The sequence below is a fragment of the Fringilla coelebs genome (assembly GCF_963513975.1).
Source record: "Fringilla coelebs genome assembly, chromosome: 11".
NCBI lineage: Eukaryota > Metazoa > Chordata > Aves > Passeriformes > Fringillidae > Fringilla > Fringilla coelebs.
The window spans coordinates 15,367,354-15,392,059 of record NC_140037.1 but is presented as its reverse complement, the minus strand read 5'-3'; the positions used below and the strand labels follow the sequence as shown (position 1 = coordinate 15,392,059).

General features: G+C 49.6%; 3 protein-coding genes across 3 annotated transcripts; 2 read left to right on the top strand and 1 right to left on the bottom strand.

The window, feature by feature from the left end:
• The first annotated feature begins 2,308 nt into the window (after window positions 1-2,308).
• SLC25A5 (solute carrier family 25 member 5) lies at window positions 2,309-4,336 on the top strand. The gene is made up of 4 exons (XM_084212908.1): window positions 2,309-2,496; window positions 2,613-3,099; window positions 3,215-3,355; window positions 3,947-4,336. The coding sequence occupies exons 1-4, from the start codon at window positions 2,386-2,388 to the stop codon at window positions 4,102-4,104; spliced, it is 897 nt and encodes a 298-aa protein (XP_084069034.1). The 5' UTR covers window positions 2,309-2,385; the 3' UTR covers window positions 4,105-4,336.
• Window positions 4,337-9,666: 5,330 nt separating this feature from the next.
• Window positions 9,667-13,189, bottom strand: STEEP1 (STING1 ER exit protein 1). Its single transcript, XM_084213236.1, has 7 exons — window positions 13,000-13,189; window positions 12,689-12,806; window positions 12,500-12,541; window positions 12,250-12,388; window positions 11,643-11,732; window positions 11,439-11,531; window positions 9,667-10,721 (listed from the first exon to the last, which is right to left on the bottom strand). The coding sequence occupies exons 1-7, from the start codon at window positions 13,121-13,123 to the stop codon at window positions 10,659-10,661; spliced, it is 669 nt and encodes a 222-aa protein (XP_084069362.1). The 5' UTR covers window positions 13,124-13,189; the 3' UTR covers window positions 9,667-10,658.
• A 902-nt stretch (window positions 13,190-14,091) lies between these two features.
• UBE2A (ubiquitin conjugating enzyme E2 A) lies at window positions 14,092-22,968 on the top strand. The gene is made up of 6 exons (XM_084213284.1): window positions 14,092-14,395; window positions 14,684-14,764; window positions 14,874-14,899; window positions 19,993-20,082; window positions 21,071-21,159; window positions 21,543-22,968. The coding sequence occupies exons 1-6, from the start codon at window positions 14,352-14,354 to the stop codon at window positions 21,669-21,671; spliced, it is 459 nt and encodes a 152-aa protein (XP_084069410.1). The 5' UTR covers window positions 14,092-14,351; the 3' UTR covers window positions 21,672-22,968.
• Window positions 22,969-24,706: the final 1,738 nt, after the last annotated feature.

Genomic DNA, 24,706 nt, shown 5'->3' with positions numbered 1-24,706 from the left:
TTTGCTAAGACAGAACTGTAATGTGCAAAATGGACTGTAATACACTGGAATGACAATCTTTCAAACTCAAGTGCATACTCAAAAATATTCCTGCCTTTCTCATGCATTGTTACTGCATGTATGTGAATTACTTCACACTTTGAAAAATAATTTTCCTGAAGTCCTCTAACTGAAATATTTCCTGGAAAATGCAGTTCTTAAATGTGTTAGATATTTCAGAGCCACAAACTCTGTCATGTTGTTTAGGTACTTTTAAAGCTCTATTTTTTTATTAAACCACTTTTTAGTTCCAGTGCACAGACGTAAGCCTACTATGCTGCTCTGAACTTGCACAGAGAATAACACCATGCACAGCACCTGTGATTGATCCACTGGAACCCTGTGCTCCAGGGGCTGCAGACAGGTCCTGTAGGAAGGAACCTCTGCAAGAGCACCAGGCTACTGCCAGTGCCACTGCCACAGATGGGCCTCTTGGGAGCTTTTGGGCAACAAAAGATCATCTTTGATGTTAGTGTTATACCTGAGGAACCGTGGTGTCGCTCCAGTTCCTCTGTAGAAGTTCAGCTATGGAACAGCCCCATCCCAGTGCCTTCTGATAGAAAACCCAAACCCCATGTCCATGTGAGAAGCTGGCTGTGCCCCTGGCAGCATGGGAGTCACAGCAGCTCAAAAGGTGTGTGCACACTGGCTCCAGCCTGAGCTGCAGCAGCCTGGGCTCAGCACAGCATTTGCTGCTTTACACAGCTCCTCAGCTGTGTTTTTGCACTGTTTATAGCCCCTGATGGGTGGAAATAAGTAAATCTCAGAAAGTGCTTGGTTAGAACATGTCACAGCAGGATGAGGCATTGGCAAATCCATGCAGGAATAGTCTGTAAATGTTTAGAGAAACTTGCAGAAAGATTTGGGATAACTGTAAGGCCTGCCTTGCACCTAGATTGTTGATGTATCTTACAGCTGAAGTCTTGCAGTGTCTCTCTTAATGGACTTGCTCTGTTCTGCTGCAGTGGTGCTTCATACTGATTTTTTTCTCAGTGAAGAAATGCAGGCATAGAAAGCAAAAAATTAAGATGGTAGAGAGCAGATCTGGTGGCTCATGCATCACACTGAGGCTGTAAGTGCTTTTGGTTCTAATCAACCTGCCTAGTGATCATGTTTCTGTCTCTGTGCCTCAGGGCACAGTACAGGTAATAATACTGAGACTTACTGGGCATTTACGGATGTGGAGATGGAATTGTAAGCATGTTGGGGAGGAAAGGATTTCTTGCCTTGTCCAAGCATACCTGTATGTTTTTACTAACACTGTATTTCTAAATAGATTTTAAATATTGAATGGGTACATATGAATGTCTGATCAACTCTTCAAACCTTGTAAGAGTCCATTGAGTCAAAAAGTTATCTCTAATTTGCTTCTGATGTGCTACTACCACCTTTGTATCGTAGTGCACTCCTACAACCTATCAGGCACTAACTAGCCTTTTATCCACCAAGCCTGTCCTTTGTAATCACAAATACACGTGATAAATCCCCAAAAGGCAGCACTAAAATATTTAAGATGTCACTGAAAGAAAGCCCTTCATCAGTGTATCACTAACATGTGCAATGGTGTATGACCATGAAGAACCAGTCAATAGCAAGGCTAAACTCTTGGACAGGTGAAGTTCCACTCGAGAGACGTTTGGCTGCCGCTGTGGGATGGGGGGCGGGTAGTACCGGCTGGGCTGTGCTGAGCATCTCAGCTGAGCTCAGCACTGGGACTGCACAAGGACATACGCGATCTGGAGCTCGGTCACTGCTGTGTGCAGGGTGACAGCATCCCGAGGGCAGAGAGCGGGGTCTCAACGTGTCCGTAGATGAGGCAGTCTCAGAGCCCGCCCCGTTCCAGCGTGCGCCGCGGCTGTGCTGAGCCGGCTGCTCTCGCCATGGCATTGGGATGGTGCAGAGGGGCCGGATGGCCCCGTCACCGCCATGTGCTGTGCCCGGCGTAGGGATAGGGATAGGGATAGGCGGTGTGACCGGGCCGGGGCCGCATACGTGTCCTGCCCGCGGTGCTGGTGGGATCCTCCACGCCGTGATGCCGCGTCCTGGCGTGCTTTATCCCGGATCTCCCATCCCGGGATGTCTCGTCCCGGTGTGCTCCATCCCGGGCTCCCCGCGCCGCGCTCCCCGGTCCCGTCACCGCGGCCATGTGCCCCCCACCAGTTCCAACGGCGGCCCCGTCCCCCTGCGGCGGCCACGCCCCCTGCCGCAGCCAATGGGCGAGCGGGACGCGCGCCCCGCCCACGCTCGCGCCCCAGCCCCTATATTAACGGCCATTGCGGCGCCCCCCTCAGCGCCGCCTCCCGCCTCCTTCGCCCGGCTTCGCCTCCCGCTCGCGCCGCTCCCGCCATGACCGATGCGGCCGTGTCCTTCGCCAAGGATTTCCTTGCCGGCGGGGTGGCGGCCGCCATCTCCAAGACCGCTGTCGCCCCCATCGAGAGGGTCAAGCTACTGCTGCAGGTGAGCGCCGGCGGCCGGGGCCGTCCCAAGGTCGCCGCAAGGAGAGGGGGGGCGGCGGCGCTGGGCCGGGGGCTCGCGGGGGAGCGGCGCTGACGGCGGCATCTCGGCCCCTGCAGGTGCAGCACGCCAGCAAGCAGATCTCCGCCGACAAGCAGTACAAGGGCATCATCGACTGCGTGGTGCGCATCCCGCGGGAGCAAGGCGTCCTCTCCTTTTGGCGCGGCAACCTGGCCAATGTGATCCGGTACTTCCCCACCCAGGCCCTCAACTTCGCTTTCAAGGATAAGTACAAACAGATCTTCCTGGGCGGCGTGGACAAGCGAACCCAGTTCTGGCGGTACTTCGCCGGTAACCTGGCATCCGGGGGTGCCGCTGGCGCGACCTCCCTCTGCTTCGTCTACCCCCTTGACTTTGCCCGAACCCGCCTGGCAGCGGATGTGGGTAAAGCCGGGGCCGACCGGGAGTTCAGTGGGCTCGGTGACTGCCTGGTCAAAGTCTTCCGCTCAGATGGCATTCGGGGCCTGTACCAGGGCTTCAGTGTCTCTGTCCAGGGTATCATCATCTACAGAGCCGCCTACTTTGGCATTTACGACACCGCGAAGGGTAGGTTGACCCAAAAGGCACAAAAACGGAGATGCTGGGCTGCGGCAGGCGTGAAGTGCATTTCGATAGTGCTGGTGGCTTACCTGCCATTCTCATCAAAGCCTCTCTCCTGCAGGCATGCTTCCAGACCCAAAGAACACCCACATTGTTGTCAGCTGGATGATTGCTCAGACCGTCACTGCAGTCGCTGGTTTGGTCTCCTACCCTTTTGATACGGTTCGTCGTCGCATGATGATGCAGTCTGGCCGGAAAGGAGGTAAGTTTCTTCCCCCTGTATAAGTTACTGGGCATCCCTGAATCAATAGCTGGTGGTGGAGCTGAAGTGAAGGCAGAGTGGCTTGGCTTTCATCAGCCTGTGTAGATATCCTCACCTCTTGTAAGCAGGGGTGTAGGAGGGGCTGTAGAGGCAGGTGACAGGAAGGGGCATGAGGGTCTGCACAGCACACCTGTAAGGTGGCATGCACAAGTCAGGTATATGTCAGTAGGTAGGAGCAGCAGAACTCGCCCTTGGATGTTTCAGGCCAGTGTCTCTGGGACAAGAAAAGACAGCCTCCATAGCAGGCACAGCCTGGCCAACTGTGCGGTAGCTTTTGGGTTTGGAAGTGTCAAAGTAAGGAGTTGCTGCATTCTGCTTGAACTGGTCCTTCCAGTGTCTGCCAGAGACAATGCAGCACCAGCATCATCTCTCCTGGGCAGTCTTGTCCTCTGATGTGCTAGTATTGAAGAAAGTCAGCCAAGAAATGGGATGCAGTGGAGATTGTAAAGCTAGTAGATACATGAGGCTGTTTCTGACTTGGATGTTGGGGGTTGGGGGCATCCAGTTCCTAAAGCTGTCTGTCTCCTGCAGCTGACATAATGTACACTGGCACTCTTGACTGCTGGCGGAAGATTGCCCGGGATGAGGGCTCCAAGGCCTTTTTCAAAGGTGCATGGTCAAACGTACTCCGAGGAATGGGTGGTGCTTTTGTCTTAGTCCTGTATGATGAAATCAAGAAGTATACATAAGTTGTTTCCTGTTGTGAACTGGCATGTTGTTTTATGTAGTCTATGACTGTTCATGGACTTGTTTGAAAACCATCTAGTTACTAAACAGTGGCAGCTGATGTTTGTACAGGTTGGCATGGGGCAGGGGTGACTGCTTGCCCTGTCTTTATCAAACTATTCCCCCTGATGGGACTCATGATGGTTTCTATTTCAGTCACTCCTGCTTAAAAGGTACAGAGAAATAAAAATCTGAAACCAATTTTCTTCATCTCATGTTTGTTCTTACAGCAGTTGAAGTATGAGGGGGTTGGGAGGCTCAGCAGTTGTAGAGAAGGAGGAAGATGAACAACCTCCATCCTGCAATCCTTGGTACCTGCTAAGTACTGGCAGGTAAACACAGTGCAGGCTGCCAAGGAAGCTAGGTAGTGTTTCCTCCCAGGGGAAGCCAGTGGTGTAGGCTGGAATGGGGACTGCAGCTCTGAAGGGCTCACCCAGCTGACCTCCCTGAGATGTCACGAACCAGAGATGATGGACTGAGTGTGTGCCATAGTCCTGCCTCTGTCCTGTCTGCTCCTTGGAGCTTGTGAAACCTGATTTTGATGGTACCAAGTGCCTAAACTGTCCATAAAGCACAGCACTCCCTATGGCACTGAATGCCTGGGAGGCTGGAATGTCTAAGGGGGCGTTTGCTGCTCCCTGGAGGAGCAGAGCTTGGCGTCATGTTCTCTGCCTTAGAAACTGAGCTACCTAATTGGGCATGTAGGTAGCTAGAGGACACAAGTGCAGTTAATTGCTGCTGTTCTGTAGCTTCCCTGGCTAGCCTTGTTCTCACAGAGGGTTCTGTGGGGGTGCAGCAGCTGAGCAGAGACAGTTTCTGTACCAGCTGTGCTTGCCAGGCAGGGAGGTGCATTCCCAGGCTCATTCCTTACTCCTAGAACTTAAGGTTCAAAATTCCAAGGGAAGGGGGAAATTCCTTTATGCTGCTGGGACAATTTGGGGAAAACTGCAAGATGGGGCAAGGTGTGTGGTGTGGCCTTTACCCAGATATCTCTGTAGGTCTGTGAGTCATCCCAGCAAAGCTGCCTGGTTTATACCTGGAGATCTGGAGTGGTCAGGGGATACTCTCCTGGTCTTCTGCCCTTCAGATCAGCAAGTCTTCTCACTTCCCCCATGCCTTTGGTCCTTTCTGGCTGCCCAGGCCTGCTCAAAGCAATTTATTTCAGTCACTGAAACCAATCTCAGCTACTGCCCAAGGCAGCTAAACAAGACCTTGTGTTGCAAAGGGCAAGAGTTGTTTTTATTGCTGGAATCTCAGGGCAGCCAGGCATGAGAGCACAGCACCTTCCTGCTGCAGGTGGTATTGGCTTGCCAAGGTCCCTGTGAGTGGGCATGGGCCTTCCTGATGGGAGACAGTTCTGTGCCTCACAGCTGAGCCAGCTGTCCTCGCTGATGATTTTTAACTGCCCCTGGGCTGCTGCAGTGTGAGATCCCTCACTGCCTGCTGTGGAAATGAAACAGGCTGTAAAGGTGAGATGTGAAGCAATGCCACAGGCAGTGGGCAGTGCTCGGGCACAGGCAGCAGCTTGGCAGGGGACTGAGCCACAGGGCAGCTTTACCAGGGAGCCCTCTCCTGTTGTACAAGTGCCAGCTTATTAAATAAGGGCTCTCAGCCTCCTGCTGCTAAGCTCTCCTGGATTTCAAGGGCTGTTCTGAAATGCTGCTAGTTGCTGAGCATGGGGCATCCTTTCCTGTCCTTTCCTCCACAGGGATTGCATGGCCAGGCCATTGGCACAATAAGGTAAGTGCATCATCTCTTCCTGCACACAGTGGTGGGTGACTGAGGCACTGAGCTGGGCTGTTGTGCTAGGCTGCAAAGGAGCTGAGCTGTCACATCCCTAACTCCTTAAGACCTACAAATTGTGCACTGGACTTGGGGTGCAGGGCTGGCACTGAGTGAAATGAGTTTTAGCTACCTGCCCTATTGACTGCTTTGGGAATTCAGGAAACAAGAATGTGTTTCACAGCTCTTTTTAGCTCTGGCAGGTGGGAGATGCAGGGCAGAGTCCACAAGGGGTTTTTCCTGCTCTCCACTGTTGGGTACTACAGGCTGGCAGGCCTTCTGCGGTTTTAACTGTCCCCCCTCCTGGTAGCTCCCTGGGAGCAGCTTTATCTGGGGACCAGGCCAGGGGTTCAGCTGCTGCTGTTGCCTGCCACAGGAGCACTTTGTACATGGATTAAGGGCTTTGTTTTTGTGGGGAAACTGAGGCATGAGAAAAGGACTTAGGCCAGCCAGTGGCAAGGCAGCAAGCTGAGTGCAGTCCCTCCAACACAGCATTTTGTCCACTGGACTGTGCTGCCCCAAGAATGACATGGATGGGGATGGATTTTCCTTTTAAGTGTGATTCTCCTGTGGGAAGGGCTGAACATGCACACACCTTGTGATTTCCTTCACAGGAGCTGTGTCCAGCCTGGTGCATCAGCTCCTTTGCTGGTGAACAGGGATGGGTGAATGCCTGTAATGCTGCTTCTGTCTCAGCCCCTGGCCCAGCAGCCATAAATCCAGGCTTAGGAGGTGTTGACGCGTAGGGGATCGTGTGACACGCCTGTCAGTGCCTGGGGCAGGTGGTGACTGGTGTGGCATGGCTGGAATGGCTCAGTGTGCACCAGCCTGCCCCAGCTGGGCTGTGCCTGGCTGTGTGCTGAGTCTTACAGTGAAGAGCATCCCACCCCAAAGACTTGACTTGCAAAAGACCAGAGTGCCAGCTGATCCACTCCACCATCCCCTTCAGCAATTGTGTCACTCCAGGCTGTATCTCTGGGCTTTGGATGGAGCCAGGAGTGCCCCTGCCTCTATGTCATTGTCACCCTTGGCAGGCATTGCCCCAGCATCCTTTATCTGCTGCCTGCATGACTGGCAGGGTCTGCTGCAGAGGAGCAGGGGAAGAGGCAATGCTTTTTCATGCAGGGTAAAAATCAGTTGTTCCCAGTGGGATTGCTCCTGCCACTCCCCAGCCACGCAAGGTGACGCCATCAGCTGCCCAAAGCACATGCATGGTGGGCCTGGCTGTGGGGACAGAGCTGTGCCCACATGCCTGCGAGGACACAGCCCCAGTTCTGCACACTCTGGAGCCATACTGAGCTGCTGGGGGTGGTTTGGGAACAATGAGTCCTCAGGACCTGCCAAGACCCTACACCAAGACTGGCAGCACCAGGGAGTATCTGGGAAGTGCCACCCCTCCAGTGGTTTGCTGGTTGTTGCTTTCTGATCCTGCTGGGATTGACAGGAGTTACAGCCCTGGCTGCTGGCATGGGGATGGAGTTTTTCCGGCTGACAACAAAAGAGAGATTGGCCGCTTGTGCCTTGAAATCTACCCAAAACCCCAGGGTGCTGTGGCCAGCTAGGGTCATAAGGATTCCTCAGCAGGGAGTTACAAGGCTTCCATTCCATCCTTGGAGCCCAGCCCTGGAGCCTTTTAAACAAGCCCATAATTTTATACTTTTAAAATGCCTGGATGTGGCAAAGCCCCATGGCCTCTTTAGGGTAGCACCAGCAAAAGCTGAGACTGCGATTCAGGCTGATCAGTTAGTGCTGCTCGCAAGCTGATCACTTTGTCATACACATATGTGTACTTATCAATGTGCATTTATCAATGCACCAATCTATAGAGTCAGGCAAGCCATCTGCACATCAGTCAATGAGTAAAATAGTACAAACATGGAGCACAAGGAGAGCTGTAAGGGTTGACCAGAAACTTCCCCTCAGGAGGCAGGAAAGAGAACTCCATGTTGCTCCCCAAGCACAGCTGTGATTAACACCGAGGAGGTTGGATTCACTGTTACCACTTCTCTTGAGTGTTTACAAACTGTGGGGAGGTTTTGTACAGGTTATGCGGAGCCAGGCAGCATTGTTACATCCACAGCTGTTCTGACTTGGTAAATCAGACTAGAGTTTTGTGAAGGTGCTTGGAAACTGGTATGAACTAAGTAATGAAATACTGTAAGGTCTGTCCATGTGTGCCATTACTTTTGTAAGAGACTCCCCCCTTCACTTTTATTTCACATTTTGTGATACCTCTACATCTAGACAAGTTCTTACATACAACATGGTGCTCAGTTAAACAAACAAATCTATCACCTGTATCTACAGATTTATAAAGCAAATGTTGACTTTTACATGTCTGACTGTAACATGAAAGCTGACTTTTCTTTGGTCTGAACTCTGCTACAGATTGCCCATTTACTACCAGGGTATGGGAAACCCTGCAGGACAGCTGGTTTTATCTATTTCAACAGGACATTTCATCAATTATTGGAACTTGGTGACCCTGCTTCCTGTTGCTACAGTCAGCTAATATATTTTAATTCATTTAGATCTAGAAATGAAAAACCCAGCTTGATTTACACTGTTGTGAACTAGCTCCAGTTGAAGTAAGAAATACATAATAATGCATTTGATCAGATTCTTTGTGTCAGAGTTGTTTCAGCCATGGCCTGCATAACTAGAGTACATCAAAAGCACCTCAGAAGATGCAAGGCACTCCCCTTTCTGACTGGATCCATGCACAAGTCCTGAGCCAAACTAGGCAGGCTTCCAATGATAGGACAAACACTGATTGAACATGGACTGGCCTTCCAGAAGCCTGTGCTGTGCTGTCAAAAGGCTCCAGGAGGCAGCTGAGGAAGTTCATGGCAGTTGGTAACAGCTACTTAGGACAACTTGTGCTGAGCTGGGACACTCACCAGATTTTCTTTGTGTCTCAGCAAACTGCAAAGATGGTCCTATCCCCACCTGGCAGCCCCTTCACAGCCTGTGTAAGCTGAAGCCTTTTGTCCTTGCCAGCCTTAACCCTGACAATAAATCCCACCATCCCCAAGTCAGCTTGTTGTTTTGGTGTCACCTCACTTCAAAACCACAAAACCACACTTCATCCTTGGACAACTGGAGACTCAGCATCTGCATCCCAGCACCTCTCACATGGTTCAAAACCTATTTTCAGATGTCAAATTGTTTTACTCTTGCTTGGGAAAAAGTCTCAATTGTTAGAGAGATCGACATGCACTTACCCCAGGCTTGGATCACTCCCAGAGGAACCCTGAGGCCCTTCCTGGCTGGACTGTGCTACCACCCTGGGAAAGGGGTTAGTGTACCCACACAGCCTCCTGCCCTTCCCAACTACTGCACACCACCACGGGCCTCTGGCCACAGGCTTCTGGAAATAGGCTTCAGATTAGCAGGTGATGAGCACCGAACAAGGTCAGCACTGTCTGAGTTAACATGAACACCTGCTTACCAGCCTGGCATTAAACTGTCCCAGGATCTACCAACCCATCTCTGCTAGCTCTGGGCAGAGTTCACTCCCTCTTTTACTCCTTGTTTTCCTGAGAAAGAGAGGATAGAGATCCTTAGGTACACAGATCTGAGTTTTCCCAGTCAGGGCTATAAAGCCAGATGGAAAATCCATTGATTATAGGAAGTTTTGTATAATAATTGCGGGAGATGGAAGCATCTTGTTCATTGCTTGCATTTTATCATGCATTTACTTGGTGGAGCAAGAACATATCAGGAGAGTATTTTTAGTTCAAATCTGTAACATGATATTTAATCCAATGTAAAGCAATGAAGACATGGGCTAGAGAGCACCGTTATTACATCATGAGAGAGGCACAAAGTACCATTACCCAAACAAGGTTTAAAAACTGGTGTGTAATACTGTCTATCCAAGGCCTTAGTGGTCAGTACATTCAAAACAATTTTTCCTTCACATTTCACAACTCCAAATACTGATACTGTTTTGCTCAATGGGCTACTTCAGATGTACAGTTGTATTCTTTAATGATCACTGGCTGTATCAGTAACTTCCAACCATGTATTTGAACTCATTAGTAGCAGGTTTTATTTACAGTAGTTTAAAACAGGCTTGGATTTTACACTCTGATATATGTCTGTTGTGACAGTGTAATTCTGTACAACTGCAGCCTTGTGATGTTCAGCAGGAGCTGAGACTGCAGTGCAGCAGCCCAGTCTGTGCTGGCAGGTCAGGGTGAGCAGCAGCACGATGCCCAAGCCTTGCATCCCAGTCATTCCAGATCATGTTGGAGTGGCATGGCTCAGGCTGCTGCACCTTTTGTACAAGTTTAAAATAACAAAATGAACAACAGGCATAGAGCTTACTTTTATAAGGATTTCTTTGTTGGACCTGTTGCCCTAATGTATTCAAGGAAACACATTTGAAAACTACAAAATAAAAAGACAGGTATCTAAAGGTGAGCTTGGGAAGGCACCGAGCAAAGATTTTCTTGAAAGTAAATATTCTACCTGGAACAGCCTGCTCATAACATTGGGTCTGTAGAGAACTGCAGTTTGAACAAAGTCTCCAGTTGGAGTTGTTGGAGTTAAGACTGGTACCCAGAGTATCAATTATACAGAGGGATCCAGAGAGGTTCTCATCCTCCAAGCTGGCTGCAGCATAGTGCAACTCTTGAACGCTGTCTGTTACTTCTGCTTTGTTGACAGAACTGTGATAGCTCTTGGTAGTTTTCTGCTGTCTCCAAATACCCAGCAGATACACAGCACTTCATTTGAACTGGTTATCAATCAGGGTTCCTTTCATCTTGGCTTTCTTGGCTTCCAACTCAGCCTGAATAGGAAAATTAAGGTAGAATTAAATCATGTCTGGATAGTTTTCCCTTCAGTGCTCCAATTAAGTTCGCTCTTCTTGTCTGACCAAGCAAATTTTTCAGTTCCAAAACCAGGAGCAAGAGTAGCTCAAGTGCTTTGCTGATGTTCAAAACAAGGACCATCTTTAAAATTGTAAAAAGCCCAAGAGGCAATTTTATACTTTCTATCCTCAGATGGAAGCTGCACATTTCCTCCCCCTTTCCATCTACTACCCTCCTGCCACAGGAGGTAAGATCAGTTGTGATGTTCCTGCCATTCATTCTTCCAGTGCCCCTTGCAGCAGCAGATGTGCTGCAGATTCTCCACAGGAGCCTTGCCCTGACGCCTCATGGCAATGACCTGCTCTGCCAAGCAGGCATGGGAGCACAGGCTGGCAAAGGCATGGCCTGATTTCTCCTTCCCTTGTTCCTCGTCCAACAGGTCACAGAAAGCCTTCCTGCAAGCACTCTTCAGTTAGCTCTCCAGGCAATGGCAGGCAATTTTAAGTTCAGGGGGACTAGGGGGACTAGAACGTCTTTATAAAACTTGTAAAGGAAATCTCATCCTCACTAAGCCGCAAGCTGCTTGTGACTATACCAGGACCTCTCTGTAACTGCAGTCTGACCTGCAAGATAGCTTTTGTGTACAAAGCCAACACATCTCAGAGCTTTGTGTTCAGCACCAAAGAAAAACTCACCAACTCTTGTAGCCTTTTCTTGCTCATGCCTTTGCGTTCCAGCTGCTTCTCAATCACTTTTGCATTCTGTGCATACGAGTCTGCGATCTCCCTCTGAAATACACACACACATCACCTTGCAACAGCAAACCCCAGAGTAACAACATCTCATCCAAACAGTGACACCATTGCTGGCTCTGCCCACTAAGGGCATCCAAAACTCACCGCTTCAATCTCCTCCTCCTCTTCATCAATTGTGGAGACTGTGACAGAACTGAACTTGCCCATGTCTTTGGTTCGTTTGGTCATCATCACCTGGGAGAAAAACGAATATTTTGTTGAACCTTGGCAATAGTTGTGCCAGTAGGGATTGCTTCCTCCTTCCAAAGGTTTTAAGGCTTCTTATGCAAGCCATCAAGATTACCTGAGCTCTGTAGGTGGCAAAGGGGAATTATGCTCGGTGATTCCTGGGCTTAAAGGTGTCATTACCAGAAGCAAGCTCACTGATATACAGTAGATGAGCCAGACTTTAAGAATCACTGTGCAGACCACCAACCTGACCTACTTACAATTAGAAACTTTCTGTTAACTGAGCCTAAACATCAGGCACAGTCTAGATTTTAGAGTTGATTTTGCTCTCCTTTAGTGCTAGGACTCCAAGCTGCAGGGACCCCTGTCAAGGAAAAGTTAAGGGAGACATGGACAAGACACCAAACTGAATTGTTGTTCAGAGATCCTTTTCTTTTTCTTTTCTCTCCCCTCACCATTAAGCTATTTTATGCACAACACCTTTAGAAAAGCAAAGATATCCTTGTTCTCGAAAGCCAATCACCTTTTTAGGAGGTTCTTGTTTCTGAGTATATATGTTTGTTTTCCCAAAACCCTGGCCAAATTTGACCACAGCACCATCAACAATGAATGTCACGGGAGCATTTTTCTGTTGGTGTTGATAAAACAGCAGCAGTCCACACCTGGAAACAGAAATACACATAGCTGAGAGGAAACCTAGATTCTGGATTCCTAGAGTTTCCTCATAAAAAAGATTTTAAAAGTCACTCAAAAGGCTAAAAAAGGTCACTCACTTGCCACACTTCTTCCTGAACTGCCGCTCTATGCCTTCGGGTCTGGGGGAGAGAGGCAGCGCTTGAGCAGAGCGCACGGACACAGGTTCTCTCTCCGTGCCTGGCTGGCGGCTCCCAGCCGGGCGTGGAGGGCAGCGCCTTCCCCGGGCCGGGGCTCAGAGGGACGGGGGATGCAGAGGCCGGGCCCACCTGCGCAGGAAGACGCTCTCCTCCTCCTCGGCGTTGCAGAACTTGTGGGCGTGCTTGGCCGCGTCCATCACGCGGGCACGGTCCCGCGGCCGCATCGGCAGCTTCTCCAGCTGGCAATCTGCGGGCAGCGAGGGGCCGGGCTGGCGGCGGGGCCGGGCGGGCACCGCACGGGAACCCGCAATCCGCACCCCGCATCCCCAACCCACACCCGTATCCCACACCACGCACCCGCAGCCCGCCGCCGCCTTCCCGGGCCCTCTGCGCCGCCGGGCCGCGGCCTGCCCCCCCGGCCTACCACTGCCCTGGCTCACCGAGCACCAGCACCATCTGCCCGCACAGGCAGTAGTAGACATGCAGCGGCTTCTCCCCATCGTCGTACTCCTCGCGGTCGCGGGTGTCGGAGCACACCACGGAGCGCGACACCACCTTAGGCATGGCGGCGGCGGGCTCGGAGCCGCCTGGCCCGGCCCCCGCGGCCCGGCCCCGCCCGCCGGGGCGGCTCCCGGAGCTCCTGCGCCTCTAAAGGCCGGGCACAGGACCGAGCTGTTCTTGACGAGCGACCCGAGGTCGCACGGTTCTCCCTGCGCAGGCCGGTACAACGGGAAGGGTCCGGAACGGCAGTCTTGCAGGGCGGCCGTGATGACAATGTTAACTTTCTTTCACTGGGTTTTCTCCCGTGTCTCTTTCTTCAGCCGCCGCCCCACGCAGTTGGGTTATATGAAATTACAAGTGAGGATAAACTCGAGAAACACAGCCCAGCTAGCCTGCTTTATACAACAGCTGAGAGATTCTTTACTTCCAAAAGTCGTTAAAGAAACGTAGAAAATAGCTTATTTTTCCCTTGAAAACACTCTCGGGGGAAGCAGAAAATGCAGTGTAGCAGGTTGTGCTGGAGTTACTTTTCTTCGCAGTAGCTGGTGTGGGGCTGTGGTTTGGGTTTTTGCTGGAAACAGTGCTGATAACTCAGAGATGTTTTTGTTATTGCTGAGCAGGGTTTACCCTGAGCCGAGCCTTCCCTGCTCCTCAGCCCACCCCAGCAGTGAGGCTGGGGGTGCACAAGGAGCTGGGAGGGGACACAGCCAGGACAGCTGACCCCAACTGACCCCAGGGATGTCCCAGACCATGGGGCCTCATCCTCAGCACAGAAATCTGGGGCAGAAGGAGGAAGGGGGGGCATTCGGAGTGTTGATGTTTGCCTTCCCAAGACACCATTAGGTGCGAGGGAGCCCTGTCTGCCCCGGGGAGGGGGGATGCGCTCCCTGCTTTGGCTCGCTCGTGGGCCCGGCCTTCGCTTTCCCCACTGAACTGTTTTGATCCCGCAGCGCCACCGCCCCCTCCGTGACGCCACGGCTGACGTCACACCTCCGCCCTCCGCCGCCGTTGGTGCCGCCCCCCCCGTGGTGGTAGAGGCTGGGCCGGGGGCTCAGCCACATCCGGCTCCGCCCCCCTCTCCCCGCGCCGTTGGTACATCCCGGGACCGTCGGGCTGCCGGCGCAGGAGTCGGTGCAGCCCAGGCTCCCCCCCCCCGTGCCCGCCGTAGTGGTAGAGGCCGCGATCGCTCCTGTCCGTCAGCGCCGCCGCCGCCTCAGTCGGAGCTCGAACCTCAGCCGCGCCCGGCGCTCCCTCCGGCAGTGTATGCCTGAGCTATAACCCTCAGCCCGCCATGTCCACTCCGGCCCGTAGGCGCCTCATGCGGGACTTCAAGAGGTACCGAGGCCGCGGGCCGAGGGGAAAGGGGCGGGCGGGCGGGAGGAGGACGAAGGGCCGAGCGCTACCGGGGGAGGAGGGGGCAGCACAACATGGCGGCGGGGCAAGGCGCGCTCCGCTGGTTGCGTAGCGCGGACGGCGCTGCCTGCCGCGGGTTACGCCGCTTGCGCAGGCGGCCGCTGCCGGGCCGGGTTACGCCGCTTGCGCAGGCGGCCGCTGCCGGTTCGCGTTACGCCGTTTGCGCAGCGCGGGGGCGCAGGCCGCGCTCACCGCCCCTGTGCCCCGCAGGCTGCAGGAGGATCCCCCGGCCGGGGTGAGCGGGGCCCCCTCTGAGAACAACATCATGGTGTGGAACGCCGTCATCTTCGGGTGAGTCGGCGGGGAAGGGGGCGGCGGGCCGCGGGGGCCGCTCAGCCGCCGGGGGGTTGGAGCCGGGCTGCCAGCGGGGTAACGCTGTGCTTTGCTTTCCCTTCTCCAGGCCCGAGGGGACCCCTTTCGAGGACGGTAAGTGCGGCGTGCGGGGCTGGTGTTTGGCTTTCTCGGGGTAAACTGCTGCGGTTTGACACGGCCTTGGTGTCACTGCCGTAGAGTCCGCAACAGGTGCGGGCCTGGAGATGGCGGGGGGGGGGGGGTGGGAGGTGGGAAGAAGACGTGGGTGCATGTTCACCTGACCACACACGTGTGCCTGTTTTATGTAAATATTATTTTTCTAATCCTACTCTCAGAAAGCGTTGTAGATTTAGATTGCCGTGTTGACTTACAAAAAGACACCAATTAGCTTGTACAGTCTTGTATGGAGTCACTACATCTATTGTAAGTCATTTTAAGGGTCTCTACAAACTTTTCTGTTGAACTTTGGATCATGCTTTTAGGGACATTCATGTTTGGGTAACCGTCAATAACTTGGCACAGAACTGTTGTCTTTTGTTTGAGTTCTGTTTTTTTCTGATGCTGGAAGTGTTTTGTGAGCAAGTTCCAACATGAGTCAGCTGAAGTAGGAAATGGGCTGAATGTTTGAGGAAGTTCAGAAGAGTGGCTTTTTCTTGTCATTTATTTTGCTCTGCTACAATTGGTATCATTCAGGGCTTAAGATTGAAAAGACTCTTTAAGTTTAAAAACTGACTAAAGAGGTCCTGGTGACATACCTGTTGTTTCCATCTGACCTTACTGACTTTGATAGGTTTACTGATGCTGTATGAGTACTTCAGCATCTTGTGAAAACCTGTTAGACATGAAATACTGTCTAACTGAAATCAGTGATGCATTTTTTTTTTCAGGTACTTTCAGTGTAGGCTATAATTAATCTTAGATCTCCATGACTCATGACAAAAGCATAGGAAAAATTCCTTAACTCTTATGTTGTTCTTGGCTAACTCCCTTGTCTTTGTTTATCCATGGAGGTAGCACCTGTGGATGTGCCTCTAAATTGCAGACTGTATTTCCCCGTGAACATTTTGAAGACCTCAAATATTTCATGCCTCAGAAAACTCCGAAGACTCACTTCTTTTTAATGTATTTCATTAGTTAAGAAATTTGTTGGAGTAGCTGCTTCAGCAGTCTGATGTTTAGAACTTGGACTTAAAGCATTGCATAATAGAACAGCTAGACTAAATGTATTTTGCTGTCTCATCTGGTAACCCTTAAAGAAGGGCTCACTTAAACTTCTGTGGGGGTTGCTAGAGCTGCTTTAGGCTCTTGGAGCACTGCTGCTAATAGAGTGATTCACTGTTTGGAGCAGAAAGCTGTCTCCTTGCAGTGTGCTGAAATGCAGGTTCTTGCCATGCTCAGGCTCTTCCAGCTCAGCATGTGGTTAACAGATGCTCTAAGGGCTTTTTTTCCATATATTTCCATTTAGTTGCAGAAGGCTGAGGACTGCTTTTGAGAGCCCTGACATATTGATTTCCTCTGTGCTTCCTGAGGCAGCATTGTGTCTTTATCTTGGATACTGAGGACATGTTGCACTCACAGCAGTTTGAGGTTCAGACAGATGCTTGAGGCTGCTGCTGCTGTCCTGCTGCTTTGGCTGATGTCATAATGTAATCTCAAGGTGTGATGGATTGCTCTTTTCTTAGCAAAGTCTGTGTTTTCACACTGTGTGCTCAGGAAAACAGATGTGTCTTGTGTAGCAGGATATCTGCTTATCTCCTCCCCTCTGGATGTATCTTACTTTCCTAGATAAAAAAGCACTAAGTGGAGCCTGCAGATAGGGCTTGTTGGTGCCTCAGCTGTGCTTTCCCATTCAGTGAGTGAAGTAGCACAGTTCAGATAATGGCAGTGCAGTCCAAATGCAGTTCAGCTTCATGTAGGTAAGAATAAGGAAATTTTAATTTAGCAGCACATTAGTTTGGATTGGCTTTGCAACTGCACAGGCCCTTGTGACTCAAAGATACACTGAAACTCTATAATCTTTCCCATGAAGCCTTTGCAGGTCAGTGTTCTTTTTCATTTTTAGGCTCTTTCACTCTGTGGTGATACTGCAAAACTTCAGATGGCTTAGTTCTTGTAAAAGTAGCCTGTGAGATTTGGGGGGATTTGTTATTCTAGAGGTATAATGATGCCAACATTGTGAGAGTTACTGTTTTTTATCCTCATTCTGGTTGAGGCCCTTCTCTGCTTGCAGCTTCTGAGGTGCTGTAGTTTGTCTGAGCTGCAAACCTGAAGTTGAAGCACATTTGTTTACTTGCTGTGCAGCATTCTGCAGCTGATATCCCTCCTTCTCCACCCCCAGACTTGGAGGGTGTTTTCACAACTCAGTGTGCAGGCTGGCTTAGCTTAGGAGCAACCACTAATTTAGACCAGCAGCATAACTTCCATCTTCTGGTTTAAGAGGATTCAATTGCAGGTGTCTGCAGTAGGACCCTGGGGATATTTATCCTCCCTTCACCATATTTCTAAGAATCTTTGTGTAGGGCATCTAAAGTGGTAGTGGTGGCACAGCCATGGAAATCCAGGCTGTCCCAGTCCTGTAGACCCGTTTCTCTAAAGCTGGGTGATGATACTGTGGTTAGTGGTATTCCTGGCTTGGAGAGATTTAAGTAGTTCAGCTATTGTATCCTGCCTTGCTGTGATTGTGCAGGAGGCTTGAGCAGAGAACACAAGGTATTTGTCTTCTGTGTGGTTTGTGCCTTGCTCATGGAATGTGGATCCTGTATCCTTGTGCAGCAGTGAAAGAGCTCATCCCTGCTTTTTGGGCAATGGAATGGAGGGGTTGCTCTCGGGGGCTGCTGTGTGGGGGCCCTGCAGGGACATGGGCTCTGCTCTCTGAAGTAGCTGGGGCTGGTGCACAGGCTGTGCAGAAGCCTCTCTTGACTGTCTCAGGGTCTCAAATCCTGAGGTAGGAGTGATCAACGAGGTAAGTACAGGACAGAAAAGAGAATGTTTGCCTAAGATTAGTGCTGAGCCCAGTATCAATAATGACAGTAAATATGATAATTGATGGTTTAAAAATGTCTGTCTAGGGTAAGCTGTGAGAAATACCAGTTGAAAGCATTAAAATTAGTGACAGAAGGAATGGACCCTGAAGGCCTGATCCCCAGCAGTGTGTTGTGATACCTGTTGTGGGTTTTCAGCGTGAGTGACCCTTGGACTTTGGTGCGTCAAATCTCTGGATTTGCCCTTTAATAAAGCTCAATAGTGAGGGTTTGCATACTGTGGAGCATTTCCAAAGAGCCATTGCCACTCTGGGCTCTGCCTTGGAAATCTGAGTAGGTAGATACTCCAGCTGGATGAGCCCCTTGCTCAGATCTGTCTTAAAAGTAGCGCTGTCCTGTCTCTGGTGGGACAATAGCTTCCCTTTCTTTCAGGAGTTTTAAATAGATTCTAAGACCAAACTGCTTCTGTTACTCTCGAACCTGTGTGGTGGTTTGTGCTTGGTTTTCAGCCTACTGCTTGCTTAGTCACTCCTTCAGGAGGAGGCTCCTCAGAACCAAACTGGGGCAGGGAGAGCTGAGAATATCTAGAGTCAAATCTCTAAGCATTTGGTTCTAAGGGGCTGATGTTTGCAGCTGGTAGAAGTTGTTCCTAACTCCCCAGTCCTGGGTTTCAAGCTGATCTCAGACCTGGCTCTGTTCCACTGGACTAAGCTGGAGTAAACTTGAAAACCCCACTGCAGACTTCCACTAATTTGAACAATCCTAACTCTGCTGTTCTGGCTTGTTTGTTTCATGGCGAGATAGCATAGTGTTGGCTCTCTGCTGTTACATTGTTAGGCTGCTAATAAAAAAACCAAACATGCATAAACTTATTTTTAGGGTGTTGAGACTTCCCACTGCTGTAGAGAAAAGTGCTAAAGCATCTGTGCTGTGTCTTCATTTGCTAACTGGAACATCAGAGCAATGACCTTCATTTCTTGCAACTCAGTGTTACAGTTTATCTCCTTATAAAGAAAGGAGTCCCTGGGAAATCTTGCAGGTCCTTGCTGATCTGAAAAAAAAAAAAAAAAAAAAAAGCCAAAAATCTCTTCTCTGGCTTACCAGTTACTGGCACATGTTTGCTAGCCATAGGAATAACTTCATTATAATAGGGCTGGAAAACTCCCTCACAATAGGAAGCAAGGACACTGTGTGTGAGGGGGATGTGGGGAACCTGACTCATCCATTGCTGATACATAAGGATGCCCTTTCCAAAAAGGCAATATGCCCCACCAGCAGCTTGTTCCAGCTGTTGGTGTCAGGTGCAGTCCTTCTGCAGGAGAGCTGTGTGTTTATATGGATGTGCTTCAGCTCTTCTCTCTGGGCATACCCAGGAACATCCCAAGCTGCCTCTGGGGCCAGTTGCTCTTGCTGGTAGCGTGGTTGGGAGGAGCTTGCATGGTCTGCAGTGGAGTAGGTAGAGTTCCTTGGTTACCGAGCTGAATCAGGAGTAGTCCTTAATCCCCTGAACCCATATGTGCAGCTTAGTTGACAGACTTCTTATTCTCAAATTGTCATAGCCTGAGGAGAAGGGCTAAAATAACTTATGTTGGTGCAGGCTGTTAAAATGGTTGGATTGAGCCTCAGCTCAGTTTTCTGTTTCTGCTCAGTCAGTCTTTCACTAAAGATGACCAGTTAGCATGAAGTAAATGGTCAGGTTTATGTTTTGAAGTGTTAGATTTGGATGCTGCATTCAATACTACTTTTCTGCAAGACTTGATTACCTTACAGTTGTTGAGAAATAGGCCTCTTTTTTCTAATTTAGAGGAAATAAATTACAAGGTCCTTGCTATGACAGCATATTCCATAGATAGGACTCACCGAATGACGTTATGTTACACAGATGGTTCTACACCCACTGCTGTTGTCTGTACAGTGTACTGGGATTAGGCTCTCTGGAAGAAAACCCCAAGGGGAGATTTATTTCCCTACGTAAACCTTTTGACTGGTTTAGTAAAAGTAAGTTACAGGAAATACTCTTGTACCAGTACTGTCTGGGACTTCAGCGTTAATGATTAACTCCACGAGAGTAGAGGAATTGCTGTGGGATTGCACAATGTGTGTTCGTATCCATCATGCCTGTGTGAGCACAGTAGTGTCAGTGTGTATTGTGGGGGAATGCTACTTACTCATCCCTTGTGTAAATTCATGCTGAATAAAGGTTGCTTATCTCTCTTTCAACTCCAGGAACTTTCAAACTAACAATAGAATTCACAGAAGAATACCCAAATAAGCCACCTACTGTCAGATTTGTCTCTAAAATGTTTCATCCAAATGGTAAGTACTTACAAAATGCTTGGGTTTAGTTTTGCTGCTCTGTTGGAGGTTTGGTGGGGGGGAAAAGAGGGCTGGGGTGTTTTTTGTTATAGCTTGCTGTATAAAAGGTCTATTTATGATAAAAGTTTCCGCTATCTAATAAGGCAGCACAATTCCAGTGTGGTTGTGTAGTTTTGGTGAGGATGGATATGTGAGCAGTGCTCAGGCTTGAAAAGAAAGGGGCAATAAAAGGAGCCTCTTACCTTTCAGGTGTTACAGCACAGTACTGATGAGACACTCAACTGCCTGTTAAGCCTTACAGAAGAATGTTTTGTTCTTAAATAGCAGTGCTTTGGACTTCTGTCTGTATGTATTGTAGACATAGCATAGTGACACCGGTGAATGCAGCTGTCATCTATCACTTCCCCAAAATGCCTGTAAGAATGATATACCATGAAATGCAGTGTTAGGGTCCAGCTATAGCCAGTGACAGTAAGATTGTTTAATTAATCCCCTTCCTTGGTAACTAAAGGCTGGAGAGGTATTCCTTGCCTTTGTGCAGAAATACCAGAAACCTTCCAACATGGCAAGTGTGGGTACAGTGCAGGGAGGGAAGGTTCTTATGTAGCTGTTGTGAGTAAGGTGACGACTCTGTTGCAGAGATTTCATGGGGAAACCTTGAGTATTGAACAACTGCTTGTGGGTGTTCTTTGTTTGGTTCATTTCTGGGTAGCTAAATTTTTTTTTGCCCTAAAATTTGTTCATGGCTTTCCACAGCTGTAGTTGCAATGACACAGAGAAGTTTGTGAGAGAATAACCAGGGGCTGAGTTTAAGTACTTCAGGTTTCTGTTGGTGAGGAGCTTCACTGCTTCCTACCTAGAGGCCTGTTTGCAGTATGGACTGTTGCAGTGTGTCTGTACATAGGTTTTCAGGAGTGGGCAATACCAGGGAGAAAAGCCAGTAGCTGTACAAATTGTGTTTTAAGCTGGTTTTTTTGACCCTTTCCAGTCTATGCAGATGGTAGTATATGTCTGGATATCCTTCAGAATCGCTGGAGCCCCACTTATGATGTCTCCTCCATCTTAACATCCATACAGGTAAAAGAACTCTGCATGAAGAACAGAATTACATTAGGATGCTTTGACAAAAATAGCTCAGGAAACTTTTCCCCCCTCTCCTAAGAGCCAGTATAGCAGTTACAATACTGGCAAAGTGTGACTCCCTCCCAGGTGTAAACTGGCCAGGCAGTGACACAGGTGGTCACTGCAGGGCCCCCCAGCAATGCTTGGCTGTCACAGCAAGTCACCCGCACTGTGCAGGGGTGATGCTGGTGGCCAAAGCCTCTAAAGCCTTCCAGCTGCAGGGATGGAGTGTGCTGCACCTGGACTAACAGCTCTGCTCTGACTAGTATGGGTAGTTCAGAGGATGGGATGGAAAACTGTACTTTGCAGTGCCTAAGGATCTTTTTCTCTTTGCACAGTCCCTATTGGATGAGCCAAATCCGAACAGTCCAGCAAACAGCCAGGCAGCTCAGCTATACCAAGAGAATAAGCGGGAATATGAAAAACGGGTTTCTGCAATAGTAGAACAGAGCTGGCGTGACTGTTGACCCAGGATGATGCAAATGAACACTCTGTTGATGAGGAAAATAAACAAAGTGTCCGAGTCATCTTTTTCCTCCTAGCATTTACTTTGCAAGCAAAATAGCTGTTGTGCTGTTGCCACCCTCCCTTGCTGAAGCTTCTTCTCCTTGGACATCAGAACGCACCCACTTTGAAGTCAAACGTTCTGTACTTGGGTTACTTGCAAAAGAGTTACTGATGCTGAATTCATTTTCTGTGGTCCCTCTCCAGTCTTAGGGCAGTATTGTGCATTTCTGTAGTGTACACTAAGCTTTTAATTGTAATTGTGTTATACACAGTGATGCTTATGTGTAGCTTGATAAAAGGGATGTTTATATACATACACATTTTTTAACTGATATTAACTAAAGTGCTGATGTGTCCAGGCTGGTCACTTACCTCTACTATTGGTTTAGACCCCACTGCGTTTCTAAGTACTGGGTGAAGCAATCATCTTTTGTTTCCCTTTTGTATTGGTTTATCAACTCCTTTACTCATGTTAAAGAAATCAACTCTTTGATTGATTCCAATTCAAAGATTTAGTAAGACCCTGGAATGCTTGTTACTTCTGCACTTCACACGCAAGATTTATGTACAGATCTACATAAATCACTACAGCTGTGGTACTTGGATCTTTGCTGAGGGTGAGAAACAACCCCTTTTTTTTAATTACTATTTTAAAGGACACGCCTACAGAAACTGGCAGTAGGTTTCTATAGTCCTGTCACCAAGGCATTATTGGACAAAACCAGGCAGAGCTGTGGTACTCAGCAAAAGGCCTTCCACATTAAGGAAGAGGTAAAACCTGACCTGTTCCAGCGATGGAATTACTCTCCTTCGGTGTCTTTCTCCTGCCCCTTATCTTTAGCTGAGAAAGATAAGTTGTTTGGGATCTAACTTTGTCTTGGGGGAAGTTTGAATTAAGTCCAGGGTAGGCACTCGAGTCTCTGCAGTTTCTGCTCGTCATAGATGACGGCGTGGTTTGTGTGAGCTACTGCTGCATGCTTGAGTTCGTTCCCTTCAGTTTTATGGAAGTATTTTTTCAATTCTGAAAAAAACATTTGTAAGTCCAGTCACTTTTTTTGTAAGGCAAGTTTGTACCTTTGGATACAGAACCTTAAGCAGCAGTGTGGGATGGAACCTGCAATTGTGTTGTCCACTGTTCCAGTGTCTTTTGTGTGCACATTGGTCTGTTAGTTGAAAAGTATAACTTTGCACAAGTAACCCATGTAAGAAACTGTACATTTTTCAGAAGTTGTAAATAAAGTGTAACCTTAGTGCTTATTGTATAAATAGGCAAGAAGTGTATAACTGTACTTATTTAACTGGGCTGCCAGCAGTTGGGTGTGGGCTGAAGCTCCAGCACTGTGATACTTCCTCCTGAGGGCAGCAGGGGGGAGAGGCGTGCCTGGGGTAGTGCAGGGGAGGGGCAGTGACAGAGACAGGGCTGGCTCAGTTATTACAGGAATTGCATTTCCTTTCCTCCTGTCTTAGCAGGTGGAGAACAGCATTTATGATGAGTGGCAGATAACAAAAGCTGGTTTCTGTACAAGTAGCTGGGCTCTTGCTGGGCTCTTTCAAAAACCTTAATGCAGATTTGTACCTGCAGTGACAGTTTGTACCCTGGAACAGCCTTGTGCCTTACCTGGAGCAGCTGTAATGCCACAACCCTTCCTGAGGGAGCCAAGTCCCTCTTAAAGCCACTGAGGCCCTCACAGCAGTCCATTCTTGTGTTTGTTTCTCTAGTTTAAAAAAAAAAAAACAAAACAACAGCGTGGACTCTTACTGCAGCCAGAAAAGAGCGGCACAGAGCTCTCACAGAAAATCAGTCCCACCTTCAACCTTGCTCAGGCAAGGCCTTTAGCCACAGACTCCACCATGGCCCCGTGGTGCCTCTCCTGAAGGCTGAGGCTCTGCAGCCCCCCAGGCACAGCTACCGAGCCCCCACCAGGTCCTGCACAGGCACCATCTGTGGCAGAGGGGTCACAGCCACGACCCAGGACAGGAAAGGCAACATCCTGCACAGACTGGGCCAGCTGCCCCTGCTGAGCTACCGTGACTACAGCCAGGCCCCACCAAAAGAGGCATTTTTCATCTTGAATAGCAGTGGAACTCTTGCTGCCTTCCTTGGCATCACCAAGCTCTAACCACGTGGTGCATACCCAAGCTAGGGAGGAGGAGCTTCATTTCTTTCCCTAGAAAGTACCTGGCTTCTTCCACTCCTACAGCACCATCTGCTGCAGTCCAGTGTTCTTGAGAGCAGAATTCAGACACAGGGAGAAGAAATGCACAAAAACCAACCCCAAACAAAAGGGATAAAAACCCTACTTTCAGAATTTACTGCCATATTATTTCTTCACAGCAGCAGCAAGTTATTTCTCAGCAGAACAAGCAAGCAGCAGCTGTGCTGCAGAGAGGAGAGGACTCTTCCTCTCTGCTTCCTGAGTCTCACCTGCAAGGGCAGTCTCTCCTCTTCCTCATCACCCTGCAGGGATGAAAATCCCTCTATCTGCTCAGCACCAGGACATTCAGAGGTTAGGCATCCTCACCTCAACCCTGAGAGCATTTAAAAACAGAACAAGAGGTGGGAAAAAAGGTAGAGGTGGGTGTAATGATTTGGAGAGGCAAATATAAGCAGCAGAAAACAGCAGGTGATGGCTGAGACACGGCCACAGGAGACCTGACAAAAACACTGCATTAGGGCTGGCTTAGTGGTACAGAAGCAGCTGCAGACCCCACTGCTGACAGAATAACCAGCACCTCTAGGCATGCCTCACTACTGGCTCTTCCAAGGTCAGCTGCTATCCTTTAAGCTTCCTAAGCACGAAGGCAGTGTTCTCCAAGGCTCACAGAGCACTGTGTCCCGTAACCCTGCCAGCAGAGCAGTGCAGATGGACGTCAGAGGCCGCTCCCCATAAAGGAGGGAAGCACTCCAGCCTCCCAGTGGCATAAGCCGGCCCTGGAGGGCTCCCACACACACATGGTCAGAGCAAGGCCAGAAGTTTCCTGGGGAATCACCCTC

Bases quoted from the DNA above. Each gene is read 5' to 3' on its own strand.
- SLC25A5 (XM_084212908.1), top strand. From the start codon at position 2,386: ATGACCGATGCGGCCGTGTCCTTCGCCAAGGATTTCCTTGCCGGCGGG. The intron at 2,497-2,612 runs GTGAGCGCCGGC...CGGCCCCTGCAG, and splicing joins GGGTCAAGCTACTGCTGCAG to GTGCAGCACGCCAGCAAGCA. The intron at 3,100-3,214 runs GTAGGTTGACCC...TCTCTCCTGCAG, and splicing joins CATTTACGACACCGCGAAGG to GCATGCTTCCAGACCCAAAG.
- STEEP1 (XM_084213236.1), bottom strand. From the start codon at position 13,123: ATGCCTAAGGTGGTGTCGCGCTCCGTGGTGTGCTCCGACACCCGCGAC. The intron at 12,807-12,999 runs GTGAGCCAGGGC...CGCTGCCCGCAG, and splicing joins GCAGATGGTGCTGGTGCTCG to ATTGCCAGCTGGAGAAGCTG. The intron at 11,532-11,642 runs GTGAGTTTTGGA...TGTGTATTTCAG, and splicing joins AGGAGGAGGAGATTGAAGCG to AGGGAGATCGCAGACTCGTA.
- UBE2A (XM_084213284.1), top strand. From the start codon at position 14,352: ATGTCCACTCCGGCCCGTAGGCGCCTCATGCGGGACTTCAAGAG. The intron at 14,900-19,992 runs GTAAGTGCGGCG...TTTCAACTCCAG, and splicing joins GGGGACCCCTTTCGAGGACG to GAACTTTCAAACTAACAATA. The intron at 21,160-21,542 runs GTAAAAGAACTC...CTCTTTGCACAG, and splicing joins CCATCTTAACATCCATACAG to TCCCTATTGGATGAGCCAAA.